This window comes from Folsomia candida, unplaced genomic scaffold, assembly GCF_002217175.1.
Source record: "Folsomia candida strain VU population unplaced genomic scaffold, ASM221717v1 Fcan01_Sc022, whole genome shotgun sequence".
Classification (NCBI taxonomy): domain Eukaryota; kingdom Metazoa; phylum Arthropoda; class Collembola; order Entomobryomorpha; family Isotomidae; genus Folsomia; species Folsomia candida.
The window spans coordinates 2,226,319-2,248,836 of NW_019091214.1; the positions used below are offsets into that span (position 1 = coordinate 2,226,319).

Sequence of the window (22,518 nt, forward strand, 5' to 3'; positions counted from 1 at the left end):
CATCCTTGCAATGCTATCAAGCTTATCTTATATCCACTCCCCACAATGTCGCCCCCAGTTCTGAGAGGTACGTAATTCAGTAATGTAATACATACACAAACAATAAAAATCTAACGACAATAAAATCCCCTCGTAAATAAACTGCGCTAAATTGAGACTTATTTTTCACAAACATCTATCTTCTTACCATGAGTAGATTAAGTATTTTTACAGAATTTAATTTACCGAATGACTCCACATTGATACCTAAACTTAATCTATAACGTAACTCCTCATCTCTTCTGTGAATCCCACCTCCTTTCATTTCATCTCATCTCTCATCGTAAATCTTGTTTGTTTTATTTGCAGACTTTTTTTATTCACTAGAAGAAATAAAATGATGCCTAAGTATACGATACGCAACCCAACCCAAGCCAAGATAACCATGCCACCATACCACCGAATGCTCACCACAAAACAAAAGGCATCCCATCAAGTTCATGGTTTTAGAATTTGCTTTATGTACAACGAGACGAAGACGAAATTCATTTCATGGCAGGAAGTGCATGCGAAGAGATTCATCTTCACGCAGCTGCCTTACTTAATGCTGCGGGTGGCTTTTATACATACTTTTTTAAAGAAATAGTTAAGTTACATACGTACCTTTTGTACGTTTAATTTGAATGCATGCACCGGTACGGAGGTAAATACATACGTTGGTTCGAAATGTAGGTGGTTCGGTCACTCTCTCGGTAAGGTGCACCTAGAAAAAAATAAAGGAAGACGTCTTAATCAGAACAATCGCGCAAAGTAGTGTGGACTATTATTGCGAGGAAGAATAAGAGACGGTGGATTGCAAAGGCAGTTTTCACCAAGACGTTGACTTTGAGAGATCAGTGCAGTGCAAACGGAGTGGCGTGGGTATTGTTGATTTTGTGGGGATTTTTAGTGAGGTGTGGTTATTATTGTGATGTGAAAATTGGGATAGATTTGCAATTTGTGGGTGCATGATGAGTTGAATTTTTGTGAATATTAGTAAAATGAGGGACGACGGGAGTGACATGACGAGGAGGAGAATGGACTCGAAAAAACTTGTGACCATCTTGTTCCTCTTGATAAGGACAATTCCCCCAATTTTGGGACAGGAAGGTGATGTGAATGTGACCAGTGGAAGAGAAGGGGGGAGCGATGTGGTCGTTGTATTTAGTGACAGTAGTGGTGAAAGCAGTGGTAGTGATTTTAGTGGGGGTGATGATTCCGTGAGTAATGAAACTACGAGTAGACCAATTCCGGAAGTGGCGAATGCGACAACGGAGTCGAATTTGGTCTTAAGTGTGTCCACGACTCACGACCATGAAACGAATTTATCTACATCACCGCTTCCCACGATAAATTCATCTTCGTCGACGGAAACTGTGTCACTAGATCCAAACCCACCCTCCACTCCGGAACCCGAATTGCCACCCCTCCCACCCGAAAAACTGCAACAATCTCCGCTTGCTTCCCTCATCTCATCCGGGAGTTCGGAAAGTTTACAAAACTTTTTAAAAACGCGAGGTTTTGCTTTCTCTCCGGGTGACGCGCCACCCGATCCCGTCGAGCTGAATGAACTGCTCGCTCGTTTAAAACCAAAACAAGGTCGTTTCGACCCCGCTCTGCTGGACATTATAAACAACGGATTTTTACCTTCTCATTTGAATATTTTCGGAAATAAAAATAACAATAAACCAGAAATTCCACCACCACCACCACCGGCACCGCAGGTAAACGACGCCGACAACATCTGGTCCCCCTCTCTCCCCCCGAAGGGAAAACCCCATCGCGGCGTGAGGAACAGATTCTCGTCAAAATTTAGTAAACCAAGTAATCAAACACGCACAACACATACCACGACGACACTTCCACCGCCCGAAACCGCGCCACGACCCGAACAGCAACCCCACCTCCCCGGACCGACATCCTCTCTTCAACCCTTTGCCCACATTACAGACCCAAATCTGCGCAACCATCGCTTATACGATTGGGAGTTGGAGAAGAATTTCACCTCCATCGACCAAATGGAAGATCTTCTCGCGGACAGTTCCGAAACTTATGTGACCGTCGTGAAAAAACCATCAGGATCGGGAGAGAATGAGCCTCCCGGAAAAATTTCGGAGGTCACGACACCCGGCTGGATTCCTAGGCCAAGACCGAAAGATTACACTTATCCCCCCGTGCGACCAATTTCCATGGAGGGGACGCAATTCGATTCCAGCGGTGATTTACAGCTCCCTTCCGATACATTTCTCAAATTGGGGGGAGGATCAGAATCTGCCGGGGATTTAGAGGAGGACGAACCACCGTTCAATCTATTGCGACCACGACCCCCAAAAACACGACCGAGAGAACCGTTGAGGGAGAGTTCGACGGAAAACTTGGTTTTTATGCATGGCCAAGATAAGCGACGATACGACGAGAACGGGGTCCGCTCGCAGGAAGTGGGTTCCGATAAGCGGAAAAACTTTCGACCCAGCCCGACCGATAAGGTGGGTGTATCACCGCCCGTGTTTGTCGACCCTGATCAAGACTTCTTCACCTCCACGATACGAAATTACGACACGAAACGGGACACTAATAGTAATGACGAGCCGCCCAGTTTTATCCGACCCATGCGCCGACCACAAAAGGGGAAAGGGGGAAGCAAAGATGTGAACGGATACAAGCGGAAAAGACGTCCCATTTCGGAGGAGGCGATTACCGACTTGGACCGAGATCCGAGACCTTATCCACCCCCAGACAATCTTGAGGATAGCAACGATTACCGTGATCATCGCGACAGACCAACCCCAATTCCAAGCAGGAGTCAGGAAGACGACTTTACCAGAAATAACAATAAATTTACCCCGACCCGAAAATCTGATCGGATCCTGACGCATCCGGATGATTTAAACGGGAATTCTGAATCCGAGGTGAATCCCGCTTATTATAATTTCTACCCGGTCAGATCCTCACAATTCGGACCGGCCTCGAATGAACGGGGACAACCGCTGTACCCGGGAGATAATTATGCGCAAAGTGATACCGGATATGTCGACGGGGGAGGACCGGAGGAATACCAAGAGAATAATGGTAACTACCCGGGTAAATCTTCATCTCCGATTATTGGTCATAATGGCGAGCAGATTTATGCGGGTGGGTACGACGACAAGTTTCACCACCCTTTTGCCGCGGCAGACAGTCAGCCCGAGTACAGCAGCTATGCACCCAATTCGAATGAAGGGTGGTTAAACACTTACTGGATTTTGGGCGGACTTATCGCCCTCTCGGCGATCTCGGCGTTTCTGATTCCGACCTTGTTGAGCAATATGGGGCGAAATGGCAAGATAAGGAATGATCTCCAGGTACACGAAGCAATAATATTCAAATGAATGATAAGGTGGTTATCATCAATAATTCATCTCGCTTATTTTGTTTAGGATGAAAATCTCGAGTATGACGATCAGACGAGCACATCGTCGTCGTCTGGGTCTTCCACCCTCGCGTCGCTTTTTGGAAACAAGAAGAAGCCTGCGCCGTCAGATGATTACAACTCCGATCCGACAGCAGATTCTGATTTGTGGACAGAAATTAAGGGCGTGTATGGCGACGTGGTTAAAATCGTGAGGGGTGATTATGGCGGAATTGTGGATAAGTTGTCGGGTTATGGGGGTACGAAGGATAAGGATAAGATCGGCCCGAATATTGTGTACAGGTGGGTGACATATATTTTTTGCATGAAAAAATGCTAAATTTTATTGAACATTGGTCCATTTTGTTTACCAAAAATAACGTAAATCTCTCATTAACGACTTTTTGCATGAAAAGTGCATGCAAAAATACAAACCTTTTTGCATGACATGACAAGTGCAAATTTTTATAAAAATGCTACAATTTTGCATGAAAGTGTCCCACTTTGTAGCAAAAATAACTCAAATTTGATTTCTCTCTGCAGGGACGACATTACCGATGACCTTGGCTCCGACGCCAACGATGATGACTTCGACTACGAAACCAACGACAAACCCAACAAGTCCAATAAACGGAACAAGAACAAGAACAAGCAAGACTTTGGGAATCGGAAAGGAAAAGCGAAACCAAAATCGAAAAAGAACCGTAACATTACCTCCAGCATAAATTACGTCGTGTCCAACAGCAGTCCTGGAACGGTGGTGGTTTCCAGCAAAAATGGGGTCGAGGTGGAAACGTCCCGTTCCGTCCCACCTCCTCTGCTGAACGACACCATGGCGACGTTTTACTTGGGACCGTCCTCGTCCTCGAGACCGTTGTCACTCTTCCCCTCGCCACCACAACCTCCTCCCCCGTCGCCAATGTCGGACGGGTTTCTCGGAGAGTGGGCAAAAGTGCAGTTGATCGGGAGTTGAAGAACTAGATGAGATGAGGGAGAATTTTTTTGGGGGATGAAAATGTTGCCAAGTTCTAGTTCATAATTATCTCTTTTTTCGCAATATTTTTTGCCCATTTTTGTCTCAGCGTTAATTAAGAGGTTGTTAAATTAGTGCATTATGGTATTTAGTTAAGATTTTAAGGTAGGAAATGGGTTTGCTTAAATTTTAGTGACATGATTGTAAATATGTATAATGGGTGTTATGAATAAAAATTAGTAAACGTAAAATTTCACTAATTTCAAAAATATAAAATGTCATCTTAATATGAATACAAATTTAGAAAACGCTTTCACTTTTTAGTGAAAGTTCATACTTTCTACGACTTTTACTTAGCTAAAAGCAAAAATATCCAAACGTTTCGTATAAACAAAACTTCCAAAACTAACAGTGGATGTCTCCCAGCGTATACTCTCCGATTTTGACCAAACTAGTGACAATCAATTGAAAATTTAATTAATATGAAATTTGCAACAGACACGATCTCCCAATGTGCATGAGATATTTACATCAGTCAACCCGCTAACAAGAATAATTTTATGGTGAAATTGTTGAACCAAAATTATGCTAAATTCAGAAGTAATATAATCATTACAATTTTAACAGGACACTACCAGGTAACTTATCATAGAATCAGTCATATTTTCCTGTATCTCAGGCTCATATACATACATTTAGTATAATAAAACTGTAGTTCAATTCAACAACGCACTGGTATTACAATTGAAAATTAAATTTGAATAGAACGTCCACAGCCAGCGTCAAAATATCCATTCTGAAGAACGTCACATCATGGAAGGGGTTAATGAAAGCGTAGATTTGTCATTCATAAACGACTTTCAAAAACTATGCATTGTTAAATAATTTATTATGCGTACAGAGTTAAGAATTCAATTTGAATAGGCATGTTATTCAGAACAATTAAGGAATGTCATTGAAAAATTGGTACATTTGGGAGAAATTGCGTAATGTTGCATGCAAGCAAATCCTGCCTTACTAGGCTAGGCCAGGTAGTTTGAAGAAAGTGGAGTTGACCCATTGATTCTTGTCATTTCTGGAACAAATCATTACTTAAATGAGAACACAATTGAGACAAATTTTAGGGTGAAAGTCGTAGAAAAAACGTACTTGTACACGGTGTAGAAACCATCTAACGAATCGTGGTAAAAGAAATTGTCCGCATATTTGTACCCATCTTTAACCGAAGTGAACCAACACCCTTCGCATTTAGGAGCCTTCCCAGATTCCATGTCTTAAAAAATTAGCAAATGTATTTATTTGAGCCTAATTTGCTTTTAGCAATCTAAATATGTTATTACCAGCATTTCTTGAAATGAATGATCTAGGGTCGACTCATACATATATCAAATTGAAGGTGGATGAGTAAATTTCCAACTATCCTACTCAAATTTGTTAAGAAAAATCGAAATATACGCAAAAAAATTTGTTTTTAATGCGTTTCTTGTGCATGTTTTTATATTTCCTCACATATTTTGAGTTGGAAAGTTGGAAATTTGTATGTACTTAGAAATGATCCACTCATTAATACCTTCAATTTTATGCATGAGGTGACCCTACTAGATCATGTCAAAAAATGGAATTTATGGCATCATTCATAGTGCCCAAGTATTATTTGTGCCCTTCACCTCATTTGCATATTTTGAGATTTATGCAAATGAGGTGACACGCACAAGTCCTTGTCAACTGTGGTTACCAGTGGCGGCGGAAGTAGGGGGGACATTGTGTGATTGAAAGAGGAGCCTATTAACGATTTTCCTGAAACCCTGGGGGACAATGGCCCCTTGTCCCCCTTCCCCCCGCCGCCAATGGTGATTACAGTGGTTATTGCATTACCTTTAAAATACTCTTCCGTATCCAGATCAAGGCAACCGATGGAGGGTTGTGTATTAAATCCTGACTGTATTCTGAGTTTCCCACATCGCGAATTTGAGCAATATGTAAGCACTGGGGCGAGCGTGTTAGGAAGTTGTTTTAGGCCCGTACAGTCATACGCCGTATGATACATGCACGTGTCGTTAGAAATTTCGAAACCGCAGTAAAGCTTACTCTTTCTTTTCCCCTGAAAGGGACACAGGCATTGAGGATTATTTACTAAATTTACACAGGCAGAAAGTGGTAAGAAGAGAGAAAGGATAGTGATTAGATGCATTTTAGCAATCTTTCTCCGTAGGGGTTTCCTGTAGCAATTCCCGTATGAGAATCGACCTGCCGAAAACTGGTCTATTTTTCTGCAAAAATAATAATTTTTGCCGGAAAAATTTTCTGTACGTGCAGAATCGTCGAAGACAGAAAATTTGTACCTAATTAATTGCACAGAATAATATATTGCAAGATATTTTATTAAGAATAATAACCGTGCCTAAATTAAACATAGATCAACTGATAAAAAATATACCACTCATAAATTCCTAAAAATCGTAAAAGGCTCCCAACTCTGACAAAATTGACTTATCCTTTTAAAAATAGGGGGACATTTCTAGAAAATTTCCAAAATTGCAATCATGCTGAAAAAAAACTTGATCGAAATTGAAGAGATTGTGTCAACTTAGAAATTATTACAGAAACCTGTGCCAATTTTCTGATGGTCAATTTTCATACGGGTTACACAAATATTCAAGGCAAATGCTTAAGCGTACACTGATTTGACTTCATTCTTCGATCCGCTTTAGTTAGGCATAAATTCCAAATTAATTAATGCAATAAACATAGGACAGCAGTACAAGCTTGAATTTGAACAATGAAAATGTATTAAAATTATGACACATTTTATAGGTCTTTATAGTCTCTGTCGTACATTTAAGCTTGCGTATGTATGGTTGCTACTTATTTCACGATGCTGCAAATGACTTATTCTCAGCATTTTATTTATTCCACGTCAACGGATGTGGTTAATTGCCGATTGCGGCTGTGACCCTGTGTCCATGTTTACAAAACTACCCATTAGTATGTATTTGCCCAATACAAAGCTACATTTCGCTAACGATCTTCTTTCACCAATGCGTTGTTACATATTTTATTTGAGAATTTTTAACATATGAAGTAATTTCACATTTCGATCTACGTTCAGACATATATAGAGTACAAATTATTGTGATGAAATTGATCCATACGCATAAACACTTTAGCAGTAGAAACTTTTGCTTATTTACACTGACATTTGGGAGTCGAGATCGAAAGATGTGGGAGAAGAGGGACGGATCCTAGACTGGAGAAAGTTCAGATGAAAAAGTTGATGCATGAAATGCAGCTCAGAGAGCACATGAACATAACAAAGGTTTATGTATAAAAGTTCACGGATGAAATTATATGACACTAGTTTTCAAATCATGCTTGCCATTTGTTTGTCCTCAGGTTGACTAAACAAATTATTAATTTACCAGCAATTATTAAAGTGAAATTTTGTGACACTGGAAATATAAATCGAAAATTTGTGCCAATGATGCTAAATGTAAAATTGCATGTTCGTGTGAATTTTAGATAAAAAATTGGTTTGCCCAAACCCAACTCATTAATTTCGGCTGCCACTACTTCATTGTCGCCAATTTGAAGCAGACAAGAATGCATGCACTGTCACATTTGCTATACAGACTCCTTGCTGCCGTTGACTTAAGGACTCCCAGATTTCCATAAATCTGCATTCCCAATTTTAGGTCCTCTGGATGGTCATGTTGGCCGCCCGTCTTGTCCAGAATAATGACATGGACTCCATTTTTGCTGAGAAAATTAGCGCTATCAAATTTATATTTATAAAATTTGACCTAAAATATTAAAATTCAACTCAAAATCTACTAAAATTAATTATTTTATTATGCAGAAGAAATTGTATGCATGATTTTATTGTCTCAATTTGGTAAGTGTGTTTCCTGAATGAGATGTAGAACTGAAAATATTGCACTACTCAAATAATTGTGATTAATTATCGATAAAAGTAATCATTACAAAGTTATCTAGTCTGCTGCTAAATGATTTCGTGCCAAGTTTATATACATTTGCAAAGTTTTTATTTACATAAATTGCATTACGTGATATAATTTGTGTACATTTTTTTATTTATTTTTTATTTAAGCATAAGTGCAGTAATAAAGTTAGATATTATAGATATAATAGATGTGATCACTCACTAATCTCGCTAATATTTAATAAATGTGTGAATTATTGGATTTGCAGATTGCTTACTTATTAACGATGTCAATAAAACAAGACTAAATCATACGACAGAGACAAAAATGAAGTACTTTCTTTTGTGCAAAACTAACTACAAAATAAACTTGTTTGTGAATGCATATTTTTAAATGGTTAACTTATTTATCCTGCAGTTAGATAAGTAATTAGTTAGATAAGTTTCTAAATATTAAGCTTCATAAATGTGGAGCAAAGTGTTATAGATAATATAATTTCTATAAGTGATTTCCAGAATGTGACGAGTTACTATTTCATAAAGATTAATCATTGCTGATAAAAACGAAATTCAGGCACACATAATTTCGATTGAAAGTAATTCATATTTTGAACAACAAATTAAAAATATGAGTGCATAAGTAATCCTACTTAATTTTTGTGCATATTGGTAAAGATTAAACTCTGGCTGGCTTTAAGATAAATTGACACTCTTGACAAACATTAAAGTGCAATTTCTTGAAAGTTTGACATATTTCTACATATTGGAATTTGGAACCTAATTGTTACACTTCTTATTGCATATTTTATAAGGAATTAATTAATTGGTTAATTAAATAATTAAAGAGTGATCATCTCGAACTGTGCTTTGTTGGTTTCTAATCTTGAAATTGTTAAAATCTCCCCCGACAGAATTGTGCTCCACAAGTCATCCTCCATCAACTTCCGGTTTTGGTAATGTTGCATATTGGTAAAAATTAATATCTAGCAGGGTTTTACTAACAAATTCACACTCTTGACACCATCTTGACACAAAGACTAAAATGGAATTTCATTTCATGACAATTTGGCATATTTCTACTTTTACAACTACAAACACTTTCTACTTTTTTTAATAACGTTATTGGAGCCTAATTGTTACACTTCTTAATACGTATTTTTAAATAATTCATTATTTCATTTTTTTCATTTTTTTCATTTTTTTTAAATAACAATACGTGCGTTCTATAATTAAAGAGTGGTGATCTCGAACTACGCTTTGTAGGTTTCTAATCTTGAAATTGGTTCAAATCTCCACGGACAGACGCCAGCTTCACAAGTCATCACCACCAACTTCCGGTTTTGTTAATACTGCAAGCCTTATTTTGAGACCAGGGGACTTCATAATTGAAGAATGTCGGTAAAAGCCGACCAATAACAGTCAAACAGGCCAATGTATATACATATTTAACTACGTGTGTAATTAAAGTGAGCTGCATCAAACTTTAAAATATCGGTCATCAAAATTATTGCCGACCACTTTGTAATCCTTATTAATGGCAGAGAATAATATACTTACATACAATTAGGTATCTACTTTCTTTAACAGTGACACCATTTACAGTATTAGGTAAATCTTATTAATTTTTAGTTATATGTAAGTGGTGTATCAATTAAAACTATATGTCAATTAGACTAGAATTTTCTGACTATAAGCTATTTATGTACATATTTATAAAGCTCGATAATACGGAGTTTAATCATGTCAACTTGATATCTTGTTTCTCTGAAAATTGTACATATGCAATCATTAAATGACATGATCACAATTTTAGTTTTATATATTTATTATCAAACTACCGTAATTCCTACTTGTTAAGCGTGTTATAACTTTTATGGTTTAAGTAAAATCTAAAATTCTGAATATTTAATATGTACACAGCTCATCGTCTTGTTGCTCTTTGGCACTTTCAATTCAATCTCAATTTTAAATTGTCCACATTCTTCTTACAGTTATTCCATAAAATTATTACTTATAAACAAGCGACTAATTATACATATGTCATTAATTGACTAAATTTGGATTTTCATCCTGCAAGGATTTAACTCTAATAAAATGCAAATGGTGGATATATTTACATTGTGCAATTTTTTTGTGCAAATTGTCCAACAATCTATTTTATACATATATACACCATACACATATTTTGCTAATCCTTAATCTTTCACAGCGATTGAATTTATGTGCATATGTACATCCTCATTATTCTGTGCAAAAAGAGCAGGTTAGAGATCACAATCGGGTTTAAGATCAATTCATTGGGTAACCTTGAGCAATTTCATAAAATATTGTGCGAGAAAAGCTCCCATGGGCCATTTCACTCGCAATCTCATTCGTCTAATATCTGTAATAAATATGTACAACTCTTAAACTTACAATTACATACAATTAATATGTATACATACCTATATGTAAATATAATCACCAAATAATTTTAGTCATTAACAGTATTCCATATCATTTAGAAGCTCTATAATTTAAGAAGCTATTATTTACAGAATGGCAATTGCAGTAATTTTTTAAATATAATTTTGCTATCCAAAAAGGGTATAGGTTAGTGATCACAATCGATAAATAGGTTTCAAGATCATTGGGAATACAGATATTTTTTGCGAAACTTCGCAAAACATTGTGCGATAAAAACTCCAATTTTTCGCACAATCTCCTTGGTCTAATATATGTAATAAATATGTGCAATTCTTACCTAAGTTCCCTATGAATGCATATACAATTACTTCCTTAATATGCACAATTAGCAAATAATTTTAGTCATTAACATTTTTGCAAGTTATTTAGAAGCTCTATAGTTTAAGAACAGATTTTTGCAGTCATTCTTTTAAGTATATTTTTTGTGCAAAAAGGGCAGGTTTGAGATCACAATCGGTAAATAAGTTTTGAGATCATTGGGCATAATTTTGAGCACGTTTATAAACTTTTGTACGATAAAGCTCCAATTTCATTCACAATCTCCTCGTCTAATAATATGACACTTCTTAACTCTCTATTTACATATATGTACAATGAATATATTCTATCAAATAATTTTAGCTGTTAACATTATTGCATATCGTTTAGAAGCTGTATATAATTTAAGAACGGATTATTTACAGATTAGCAATTACTGTCATTCTTTTAAATACGATTTATAAATCCAAAATGCAAAATTTTATTCACAATTTTACAAATATTCATCCCAGTCGATGGAGTCGGCGGAGGAGCTGGACGAGATTTTGGGAGTGCGTGGTGGAGATGGGAATTTATAACGTGGCGTTGGGAGTGGTACAATCTCATCAGAAGAAGTCGAAGATCCTTCCTCGGCCCCTTCCACAGCTTGGGGTGGAATTTGGGAGTCGTGTAGGGTGGCCGGAACTGGGGGGATGAAGAGGACGGGCGACGGGGGTGCGGTCCTTGGCACAATGACGACCTCTTCAAGCTGTTGCCGTTCCGGAATTATGGGCTCAGGAGCCGGTGCATCATCAATCATGGGAAGAAGGGCGGCTGGCGTCGTGGATGACTCCGATGTTGTAGGGTCATTGATCGGCTTGACCTTCTTGCGCCAAGAATACCGCTTCAAAGTCCATGGTGCCATTGGTTTCCTCGGCTTCGGTGGTGGAGTCAAGTCATTGTCAGCGTCGGGTGATGATGATCCAGATGCAGAATCTTTCTTGATGGGTGGCAACACTTCAGATTCGAGTGGTCCCAACTCCTCCATTTCGAAGCCTGGAGAGGGTGTAGCTGGTGGGACGATGGTGCTGGTGGTCTCTGATCGTACGAGTGGTACGAGTGGGATCATGTCACGTGGGTCATCGCCAGAATCGAGAGTTTTTCGTCTCCTAATGCTGTTTAGCATTCTCTTGAAGGATGGGAATCTTCCAGATCCAGATCGTCCAGCCGCGGGAGCAGATGAAATTTGTCGTCGATGAGCGGACCTCGGTGGGGATGGTGTCGGTGCATCGAATGGGACGACGGGATCTTGTTGGACTTGGCTGGTCGTGTCGTCGTCATTATTTGTGGTCTCATTTTCGCCCCCTGGTTGCTCCGATCCATTTGCTGCGTCATTATCATTGGCGTGGTCATCATGCTCACTCAATGGACTCTCAGGTATCGGAGGAGTCGCGCTGGGATCAACATTTTCGCTTGCTGTAATTTCTGAAAATGGTCCAAAAATTGATTCGTAAAATTTCTTAAAGCCTGGAATCTTCATGAGATATGAGAGAACGATGTGCAAAATTCCCTTCGCCAGATTGAATGGCGTCATCAAGTTGAATCCACTCGTCAATCCGAGAATTCCACCGATTGTCCCTGAAAAATTAAAAATTAAAGAAATTTGTCATCTTGCTTATCCAGACTGGATTATTTAAGTACATATTTTGAAACACCTACCAATAAAGATGATGAAGATGCGCAGACCCTGCGCTTCTTCGGTATCGATGTCGTCATACTTTTGGTAAACATGAATCGTGGTGAATTCCTCATCCTCCCTGCTCAAGTAAATTTACGATAAAAATTGAATCACTCAAAAATCCATGTAATTCTTAGTACATTCGTGTTTACTTAAAACTTACGGAATGCCAAGATTTTTTTTTGCTGTTTCATCAACAAAGTCATCGTATGGCACGGACGACCTCTCCGCAATATACGAAACTCGATTGCATTCCGGGTAGCATTTCAATTTGCAAGTCTTCTCAGAAAAACCGGTCGCCACAATTTTAACTGAAATTGCAAATATGTACGTATTTTACGTGGATGGATTACATGGATTTTACATGTATTTTACAATATTTGTGGTACGGATTTATATTATTGTTGAAACAAACTTTTATTTTCTCGGATGCATTGCTCCATTTCGGGTCCACAGATAACGACACTTTTATTTCCAGCTTTAAAAATAATTTTGCTATTAAAAATAATTATTATTGCTTAAAAAATTAGGAATTTTTGTCACGTACCACTCAAGGACAAAGGAATACACTTGCAGTTTTCCTGAATTGCGTGAGCAAAACAGGCTTCCTGACAGTTTCCCTCTGTGTACTTGAAATATTCAAATTTTGATTTGCTGAACTCGCCATAATCCGTGTTCAAATAGCATTTTCTTTCAGCCTGGATAAAAAAATTATACCACCTCTGATCTGAAATCTAATATTTTCTTAAGTAAAGGAAATTACCACTTCCATTCCTTCCATCTTATCCGTCGACTTGACCAAGTTTGTCGTTAGCTGGACAGTGGTCTCATGATTGGGTTGGACCAAAAATCCATATCTTCGGATTTGCGGTTGTTCAGCAGGATTTTGGATGCTCAACTAAATTAAGAAAAATAGATCATTCATTTGTCCTGAAATTTTCAATTCACAAAGTTTAAATCGTACCATTAATCCTTTCCCATCAGTTAGTGGGCAAAGTTGCGATCCTTTGTCCATCCTGACCACGATCGATAAGCCGTAGTCTTGCCCAGCTTGCAGTTGTCGTTTGGGGACACCGTTACCACTTCGTTCAGCGTTTTTATCCTTTAGAGATTCGTCATTATCCATGTTCCATTTCGTCCACGCGACATCTTCTTTGTCATCCTTGTTCGTACCAGTTGACTGGAGAACCATTAAATGCTCCGAAACTGTCATTCCTGTCAGTTGGGGATTAAATTAAAAGGTACAAGTGTGCAATTTATAATGCTGCAAAAATGCACTCACTTTCTAAGAATGTAGTCCGGAACCCTGTTGAAACTGCAGCACTGACCAACATCAGTCTGCGCCGGGCGGAACAATTTGGAACAATCCTCCATCTTAACTCCATTCCAGTAACACACAAGAATTAGTTTTGTGCAGTCAACTGTGCCCTGATTTAAAAATATTCATTTAAATATCGCATAAAATAAAGAACTAAATAGATAAACATTATTTTAATACTTCGGACAAAAACGGAATTATTTTGTCTTTCAGAGCGTTGTCACTCGGGTTGTCGTATATTTTCACGAGTCTCTCAAAAGTATCTCCGACATCAATTTCACTTTTCAGAATTTTGGATTTCCGAAGGAAGGTAAGTCCTGACTGACAAGTGTGATATATGAAGCTCATAAGCTTGGTTGCGTCTTCGTGGGTCCAGTTTTGGCCATTAATGAGTCTATCTCGGTCTCTGGTGCCCCTCCAAATTCTTTTCATGTACATATTTAAATGGGGTTATGTTTAATCCACTAGCCTTTTAATTGAAATCACATTGCGAAACATATTGAAATCGCATAACTTGAATTGCCGGTGCTTTAATTCAATTTACAAAATTTACATGTAAATATTTAAGAAAATGTTTTAATCTTTCGTAAATAATTTTACGCAATAGGTAGTGCCATTTTGGCATTCCTAGGGTGAACCGTCCTAGTGTGCTTGGTCCCCCGACGGGGACTTCATTTCTGACAGTGAAACCTTTCTGGATTATTGCAATTCTCCCATAAAATATTTACAAATGTTGCAGTGCAGAATTCGCAATATTCATTTGTAAGGGTTTATTTACTTGACCAGTTAACGTTTTTTTTGCATCACAATCAATAATACGTTATGAAAATCCGTCTCTGATGGATTCAGTTATAGGGATCACTCCAACGTTGCCAATTCAAGTTATGGAATTTCAATATACATATTTAGTTATGCGATTTCAATTAAAAGTCTGGCCCATTAAATGAGATGCATTAAAATAAATATTAGTGCTACATTCTACTTCTTATGCAACATAATTTATGTACCCCATAGCTTCTAAAAGTGTTTCCTTCTTGACCATAAAATGCGGACACAAGGTCACGGCCGCCATTGGTACATTGGCCACGTCCGTTGCCTCATGTCGTGTTAAGTGTACGGCATGCGTATAATAGTCTTTACCGGCATCCACACACAACCAACTGCCATACGCGGCCAGGAAGCCAAAGACTAGAGACCACAAAGCCCTATAAAATATGTCATAAATTTAATAAGCCTGCATTGTTTAAAACTTGATTTTTCTTATTATTGCTGAATTTTATTGGTATTGAATTAATTTGTAGTTTGTGCTTAAATGTAGTCTAAGACTGAAGTATGAAATTGGAACACTTTAAGCATTTGCCCTGAGTTATTTTTATAATTTTCTTATTGACAGAGAAAACGGGATTGATTCAGCTTTTACAGCGTGGAAAGAGCGATAAAATGTTCCTAATGATAATTTCTCTCTTCTTATCTTCTGATCCTGTGCATTCAGATAGCGCGAGTTATAATTTTACCTCGTTCTGCATCTGCCCCTCCTCTGGAAGCCCAGATAAGTACTACTACTGTGGGCACGAAATTTCCACGACAAATCCGGACTGTATGACACACGCGATCTACGAGTGCATCAACGGCCCTAACAAGGTCGCCAGAGTGAACCAATATTGTAAAAATTCGCGATGTGGCCCATACGGGAAGATAGCAACTACTGCTTGCATAGATGTGCACGAGGAAAGATATTTTAGAGGTAATTGGAAGTAACAGGTATATTGAGTAAATTCATTTGAGGTTAATTGAGCAAATTTAAGACATCGCATCCGGAAAGACTCCAAAATGCGAAGGCTGCTGGTTTCCTGTACTCGAACATGGATATAAATATGCGGACAAGACGTTTTACTACGACACGATGAGGGACAAAGATACTCTCTTCCATATCTTTCGCAGGTCAGTTTATCCACAACCTTTCACCGTAATTTTATTCTCATTTGTATCCTAACTTAGTATTTGTTTCAGAACTACCAACAACGGATGGGTCAATACCACATTTCGTCAATAATCCACTGACAGCGACCCATCGTTAGGATTTCCGCCAAATGTTTCAAGTTCGTCTCCTCACCATCTTCCTCATGATCGCGATTGTTGCAAATTTTCCCATGGTCAATTGTTTAATGAAATTCCTTATCTAAGTTAATGTGTTTATGTCATCCTATATATTGTGAGTAGAAAAGTGAATCCTAATAAAAATAGAATTAGTCTAGTTAATGAATAACTTGACATTCATGTATAGAAAATTAAAATTAAAGCTAAAATAAAACTCCCATCCATAGTAAATTAAATGTCAACTTCCGCAGCTACAGCAAAATCGTCTTCCATTGCGATGCTGCTTTCAAAATATTATTGCACAAATTTTGTATTGTTAAAAATTAAAGATAAATATAATATGATTAATTAATGAATCAAGTAATTAGTGATGGAATGTGTTGCTCATGTGATTTACAAATAGTTTTCTTCTCACTAAAATTAAAAGTAAATTGGAATTCGAATCAATAAATTCCACTCGAACGTTTAACAAAATAATGAATGATGCATGTACGAAGTTGATCAAAAAGTGCATGATGGCTAAACACAACACCTCACTTCTCCAGCCGCATTTTACTCATTACAACTCTTCCTTTGTTCCATATTATGTAATACTTACGTTGTATGACATTGTGTATAGCTGTGAATTTTTTGTTAGCTTATTGAATTCTTAGTTATTTAATTAGTTAGCATCCACCTTCCGAAAACAAGAAGCAGATTGTAAAATAATTTGACAAAAGATTCAGCCTGTCAGGTCAAACTAAAAAGCTATTAATTTTGTATTGTTCAGCACTATTTAATTCTTGCAAGTACAACTTGTATGTAGGACTGAATTTTATTGCTATTGCATTAAATTTTACTTGATTCTTATAGACTAAGCTTGAGGTATGAAATTGGTCCAGTGCAGTTTTGCCTTGAGTTTAGCATTTTTTAATTATTTACAGACCAGTTACATTTATTTTTTCCCGCTGCAGAAATATTTTGAAAGTGTATCTAAACATATTACTCTTCATATTTTCTGACTTTGTGCATTCAGAAATTAAGAGTTACAACTTTACCACGTTTTGCAACTGCCCCTCTTATGGAGTACCTCGAAAGTCGTACTGTGGTCACGAAATTTCAACAATAGATACAGATTGTATGATACATGCGCTCTACAAATGCATCAATGGTCCTAACAAGGCTACCAGTGTTAAAATATTGTGAAAATTCCCGATGTGGCAAAGTTGCGGTCGGCAATAGATTCACTTCTGGTTGCATGGATGTGTTTAAGGAAGATTATTTTAAAGGTAATTGAAAGCTAAAATATAAAGATGTACTGAATAAATTTATTCAGTACATAAATAAATAATAAGGTAACTCTAATTATCTAGGTCAATCACTCAAATTTATTTAAGATATTGAAACCGGAAAGACTCCTAAGTGCGAAGGCTGCTGGTTTCCTAGCCTAAAAGATGGATACAAATACTCTGGCAAAATGTTTTATTACGATAGGACGATGATACCCTTTTCCATATCTTTCGCAGGTGAGATTTCGCTTTCTCTAACTTTCACCCCAATTTTATTCTAATTTCCAACCTTATTTGATATTTCTGTTCAAGGACTGACAACAACGAATGGGTCAATACCACATTTCGTCAGTAACCCACTGACAGCGACCCATCATTTTCAGGCACCATTTCCGCTGGCCTTTCAATTTGTTCCCAACACGATCTTCCTAGCGATCGTAATTGTATATTTTGTTCATAAAATTTGTCCTAAGGCAAATTGTGCAATGAAAATTGCTTCCATGAATTAACAAATAACTTGACATTCATTGGTAAAATTGAACTCTAAAATTCCAATCTATAGTTTTAATAACAACGCATTGTTACTCAAAGTCGTTAATGACGCAAGTTTTGCATTCAATAGTTACAAATTTTATTGGCAACTTCCGCAGCTTCAGCAAAATCGTCTTCCATTGGGATGCTGATTTTAAAATAATACTGCACAAATCTTGTATTCTTAAAAATGAAAGATAAATATAATATGATTAATTAATGAATTAAGTAATTAGGATGGAATGTGTTGCTCATGTGATTTCCAAATAGTTTTCTTCTCACTAAAATTAAAAGTAACATTAAATTAAAAGTAAATTGGAATTCGAATCAATAAATTCCACTCCAACGTTAATAAATTAATGAATGATGCTTGCACCAAGTTGATAAAAAAGTGCATGATGACTAAACACAACAGCTCACTTTCTCCAGCCGCATTTTATGCATACCTATACACAACTCTTCCTTTGTTCCATATTATATGTTACCTACGAAGTATGACATTGTGCTAAGCTGTGAATTTGTTGCAGCTTATCGAATTCGTAAATATTTATTTAGCACCAGAAGACAAGAAACAGAAATAGAAGAATTGAACCAAAGATTCAGAATGTCAAGTCAAAATATAGAGTTGATAATTTTTAAGTTGTTTAACGCTATTTAATTCATGTTAAGACTTGTTATTACTCAATTTTATTGTCAATGCATTAATATTTGTTTTATGCTCAAATATAAACTATAAGTGAAGTATGAAATTAAACAAGTTCACTTTGAGCATTTGGCTTGAATTATTTGCATTATTTTCGTACAGAGAGGAAAGGGGACCGATTTATCGTTCACACAGCGTAGTGATAAAATGTTTCTAATGATAATTTCTCTCTTCTTATCTTCTGACTTTGTGCATTCAGAAAATAAGAGTTATAATTTTACCTCGCTATGTATTTGTCCCTCCTTTGGAATACCACGTAAGACCTACTGTGGTTATGAAATTTCCACGACAAATCCCCACTGCATGACACGCGCCCGCTACAAATGCATCAACGGTCACCAGAGTGTGGGAGTACTGTGACAATTCGCGATGTGGCAGAATTAGCAATAGTGGAAGTTCAACTTGCATAGATTTGTTTAAGGAAACATATTTTAAAGGTAACTGAAAATAACCTAGATTGGATTAATTTGGCTCAACCGTATTATTTTATTATTTTTATTATTATTTAAGACATCGATGCTGGAAAGACTCCTAAATGCGAAGGCTGCTGGTTTCCTGTACTCGAACATGGATACAAATATGCGGATCAAACATTTTACTACGACACGGTAAAGGACAACAATACTCTCTTCCATATCTTTCGCAGGTCCGTTTTTCCCCAACTTTCACTCTGATTTTATTCTCATTTGTATTCTTATTTGATATTTATGTTGTTTACAGAAATGGTAATAACGGTTTGGTCAATACTACCTTCCAGCAGTAAGCCGTCAGTTCATTCCCACACCGTCTTCCTCGTCATCCTGATGGTATAATTCTTCAACGAAATTCCTTTATGAGTTAATAAAGAACTTGACATTTATGTTCCAAAAATATTTAGAAGATAAAATTTCCATCTATAATAAATTAAGTAGCAACTCATTGTTGTTCAAAATCCCAAGCCTTTTATTCAATAGTTACAAATTTTATTGACAACTTCCGCAGCTTCAAGATAATCCATGGTATTTCATTCTATTCCGTTTCTCTTCAAAATGATTGTGTGTTATAAATAAATGGGGAAGATTTATTTATTACTTGATGATTGACATCAAGCAATACTTGAGTCACATTTCTTAATTGTAATTCATGCATATCTTCATGAATGAGATGAATGACGCTCTTGTATTTTAAACTAAAATTCTCAACAGTACTAAATTACTGATAATTATTGAACAACGCATTGTTTTTCAAAGTCGTTAATGACGCATCCAGTGAGGGATATGGCTCGGATGTGGCGCATCCCTCCAAACCATGGAAAGTCAGCGATTGGCTGTTCGACTTTTTGGCTGCACACTTAAAAATGTAATGGTACATACTTATACATATTGAACGGATCGAGATAATGGAGATTGGTTTGCGGCATCATACATACGACCCCAGGGGGAGGATCCAATCAACTTTTGGGGTCAATCGGACCACCCTACCAGGGTGTGTGGTCGGGAAAAAGTAAATTTTTACTAAAATCGAATCTATAGATTGTCTCACTTCACCCCAACCCCAGCTGAGGAATTCTTTATTTCATTGTATTGCATGTACAGATTCAATTTCAGTAAAATCTCATGTTGCCCCTGACCACACCCCCAGGATGGAGTGCCACACCGAGGGAATACTTAATATCACCGTATTTCATCTATAGATTCGCATTTAGTAAAAATTTACTTTTTCCCGACCACACCCCCTGGTAGGGTGGTCCGATTTACCCCTAAAGTTGATTGGATCCTCCCCCTGGGGTTGTGTGTATGATGCCGCAAACCAATCTCCATTATCTCGATCCGTTCAATATCATAGTATGTACCATTACATTTTTAAGTGTGCAGCCAAAAAGTCGAACAGCCAATCGCTGACTTTCCATGGTTTGGAGGGATGCGCCACATCCGAGCCATATCTCTCACTGCGCATAACCCTTTCATTGAATAAATAGTTACAAATTTCCAACTCCCAGCACTCAAAGAAAAACGTGTTCCATTTCTGCTTTTAAAATATTGCATGAGAGCGTCTCTATTTTTAAGAATAAACTGATTAATGGTCGCGTGTGATGACCGTATGAGTTGGATGAAATAAGCATATCGTGCAATGCAAGTAATTATATTAATAATTATTACCTAATAAACTGTAGGAATAAAATAACTATGTGCATGCAGAATGTATACATATTAGTTTAAGCTAACTCTAATTTCGATCATTTTTGAGATGACGATACAAATATATATTTTTCTTCTCGCAATTAGTGAAAGTACTAACAAATTATTTTCAGCTAAAATTCTAATCAATAAATTCCATACGAATATTTAAATCAACAATGCATGGACGAAGAATGTGTATAATCATGCACACTTCAAATCGCTCACTTTCTCCAAGGCGCGTTTAATGCATATGAAACCCTTCCTTTATGCATTATTTACGTGAGCAGGCATGTGAATTTGATGTCAGCTTATTAAATTCTTAATTATTTATTAAGTTATAGCACTCATCCTTATAGAAGACAAGTTACAGAATATAAAATAATTTAACCACAGACAAAGAGAGTGTCAGGTCAAAATATAATAATTGTGCATTGTTCAATACTGTTTATTTCTTGTTATTACTTAATTTTAATGCCATTGCATTAATTTGAAGTTTATGCTTAAATGTAGACTAAGATTGAAGTATGAAATTAAACAAGCGCCCATTTAGCATTTGCCTTGAATTATTTGTATAATTCACTTGCAGACAGAGGAAACGGGGTTGCTTCATCTTTTACAGCGTAGAAAGACTTTTAAAATGTTTCTACTGATATTTTCACTCTTCTTATCTTCTGACTTTGTGCATTCAGATAAGAGTTATAATTATAACTTTACCTCTTTCTGCATTTGTCCCTCCTATGCAATGGATCATGAATCCTTCTGTGGTCACGAAATTTCTACAAGTCAAGACTGTATGACACATGCGGTCTACAAATGCATCAACGGTCCTAACAAGATCACCAGAGTGTTGAAATATTGTTCAAATTCCCGATGTGCGCAAGTTGGAGTCGGCAATACAGACAGATTCAATTCTAATTGCTTAGGTTTAAATATCGGGCAACAATTTTTTAAAGGTAATTGAAAGTCAAAACAACAATTTATTGAGTGCATTCATTTGAGGTCAATTACGCGATATTTTAGATATCGAATCCAGAAAGACTCCTAAATGCGAAGGCTGTTTATTTCCTAAATCGAAGATGGACACAAATACAGGGGTGGGACAGAAGAAGGAGCCACTTGAATTTTAGGGGTGGCGTGTGATGCACAGTCGCGGCATTTTCAAAATTTGCATATGTCATACCCAGATAGTTAACGAAAATTTAGCACTATTCAGATTTTTCCTACGGTTAAAAATGCCCCTGCAGCACCCAGGGATGGGCAATCCCAACAATTTCGATGGATTACGGATTACAGATTAATTAATTTAAAAATTTACATGGGATTACTGGATTGGGATTACTTCGTTCCTGAAATAATGTGGATTACTTGTTGGATTACTGGGATAAATTAATGACGTGGATTACGGATTACGGATTACAGTAATCAGATTACGGATTATTATCTGAATTACAAAAATTAATATTTATGTATTAAGGGGTGAAGAGAAGCGAAATCCCTTTATGGAAAAGTGTTGTCCGCCGGTCTGTATCCACAATAACTTTAGAACGGTTTCGAATTTCAACATGCAGTTTTCGCCAACGGGTTTCTAATTTTTGAGGTATGGATGAGTGAGTAAATGGGAATTGTAGGTCATAAGGTCACGGCGCCAGGTGAAGACGCCACGGGTCAAACTTGTCGAATTT

At 37.1% G+C, this 22,518-nt stretch overlaps 3 protein-coding genes across 3 annotated transcripts; 2 read left to right on the forward strand and 1 right to left on the reverse strand.

The window, feature by feature from the left end:
* The first annotated feature begins 556 nt into the window (after positions 1–556).
* On the forward strand, positions 557–4,655 carry LOC110858851. The gene is made up of 3 exons (XM_022107737.2): positions 557–3,359; positions 3,435–3,709; positions 3,950–4,655. Exons 1-3 carry the CDS (start codon positions 1,020–1,022, stop codon positions 4,377–4,379), a joined length of 3,045 nt encoding a protein of 1,014 aa, XP_021963429.1. The 5' UTR covers positions 557–1,019; the 3' UTR covers positions 4,380–4,655.
* Positions 4,656–5,251: 596 nt separating this feature from the next.
* LOC110858782 lies at positions 5,252–6,575 on the reverse strand. The gene is made up of 3 exons (XM_022107657.2): positions 6,255–6,575; positions 5,529–5,652; positions 5,252–5,454 (listed from the first exon to the last, which is right to left on the reverse strand). The coding sequence occupies exons 1-3, from the start codon at positions 6,568–6,570 to the stop codon at positions 5,397–5,399; spliced, it is 498 nt and encodes a 165-aa protein (XP_021963349.1). The 5' UTR covers positions 6,571–6,575; the 3' UTR covers positions 5,252–5,396.
* An 8,996-nt stretch (positions 6,576–15,571) lies between these two features.
* Positions 15,572–16,618, forward strand: LOC110858793. Its single transcript, XM_022107680.2, has 3 exons — positions 15,572–15,822; positions 15,884–16,019; positions 16,089–16,618. Exons 1-3 carry the CDS (start codon positions 15,678–15,680, stop codon positions 16,129–16,131), a joined length of 324 nt encoding a protein of 107 aa, XP_021963372.1. The 5' UTR covers positions 15,572–15,677; the 3' UTR covers positions 16,132–16,618.
* The last annotated feature ends 5,900 nt before the right edge of the window (positions 16,619–22,518 follow it).

Bases quoted from the DNA above. Each gene is read 5' to 3' on its own strand.
- LOC110858851 (XM_022107737.2), top strand. From the start codon at position 1,020: ATGAGGGACGACGGGAGTGACATGACGAGGAGGAGAATGGACTCGAAA. The intron at 3,360-3,434 runs GTACACGAAGCA...TATTTTGTTTAG, and splicing joins AGATAAGGAATGATCTCCAG to GATGAAAATCTCGAGTATGA. The intron at 3,710-3,949 runs GTGGGTGACATA...TTCTCTCTGCAG, and splicing joins GGCCCGAATATTGTGTACAG to GGACGACATTACCGATGACC.
- LOC110858782 (XM_022107657.2), bottom strand. From the start codon at position 6,570: ATGCATCTAATCACTATCCTTTCTCTCTTCTTACCACTTTCTGCCTGT. The intron at 5,653-6,254 runs GTAATGCAATAA...TAATTTTTTAAG, and splicing joins TACGGAAGAGTATTTTAAAG to ACATGGAATCTGGGAAGGCT. The intron at 5,455-5,528 runs GTACGTTTTTTC...GATTTGTTCCAG, and splicing joins GGTTTCTACACCGTGTACAA to AAATGACAAGAATCAATGGG.
- LOC110858793 (XM_022107680.2), top strand. From the start codon at position 15,678: ATGACACACGCGATCTACGAGTGCATCAACGGCCCTAACAAGGTCGCC. The intron at 15,823-15,883 runs GTAATTGGAAGT...AGCAAATTTAAG, and splicing joins CGAGGAAAGATATTTTAGAG to ACATCGCATCCGGAAAGACT. The intron at 16,020-16,088 runs GTCAGTTTATCC...TATTTGTTTCAG, and splicing joins CTCTTCCATATCTTTCGCAG to AACTACCAACAACGGATGGG.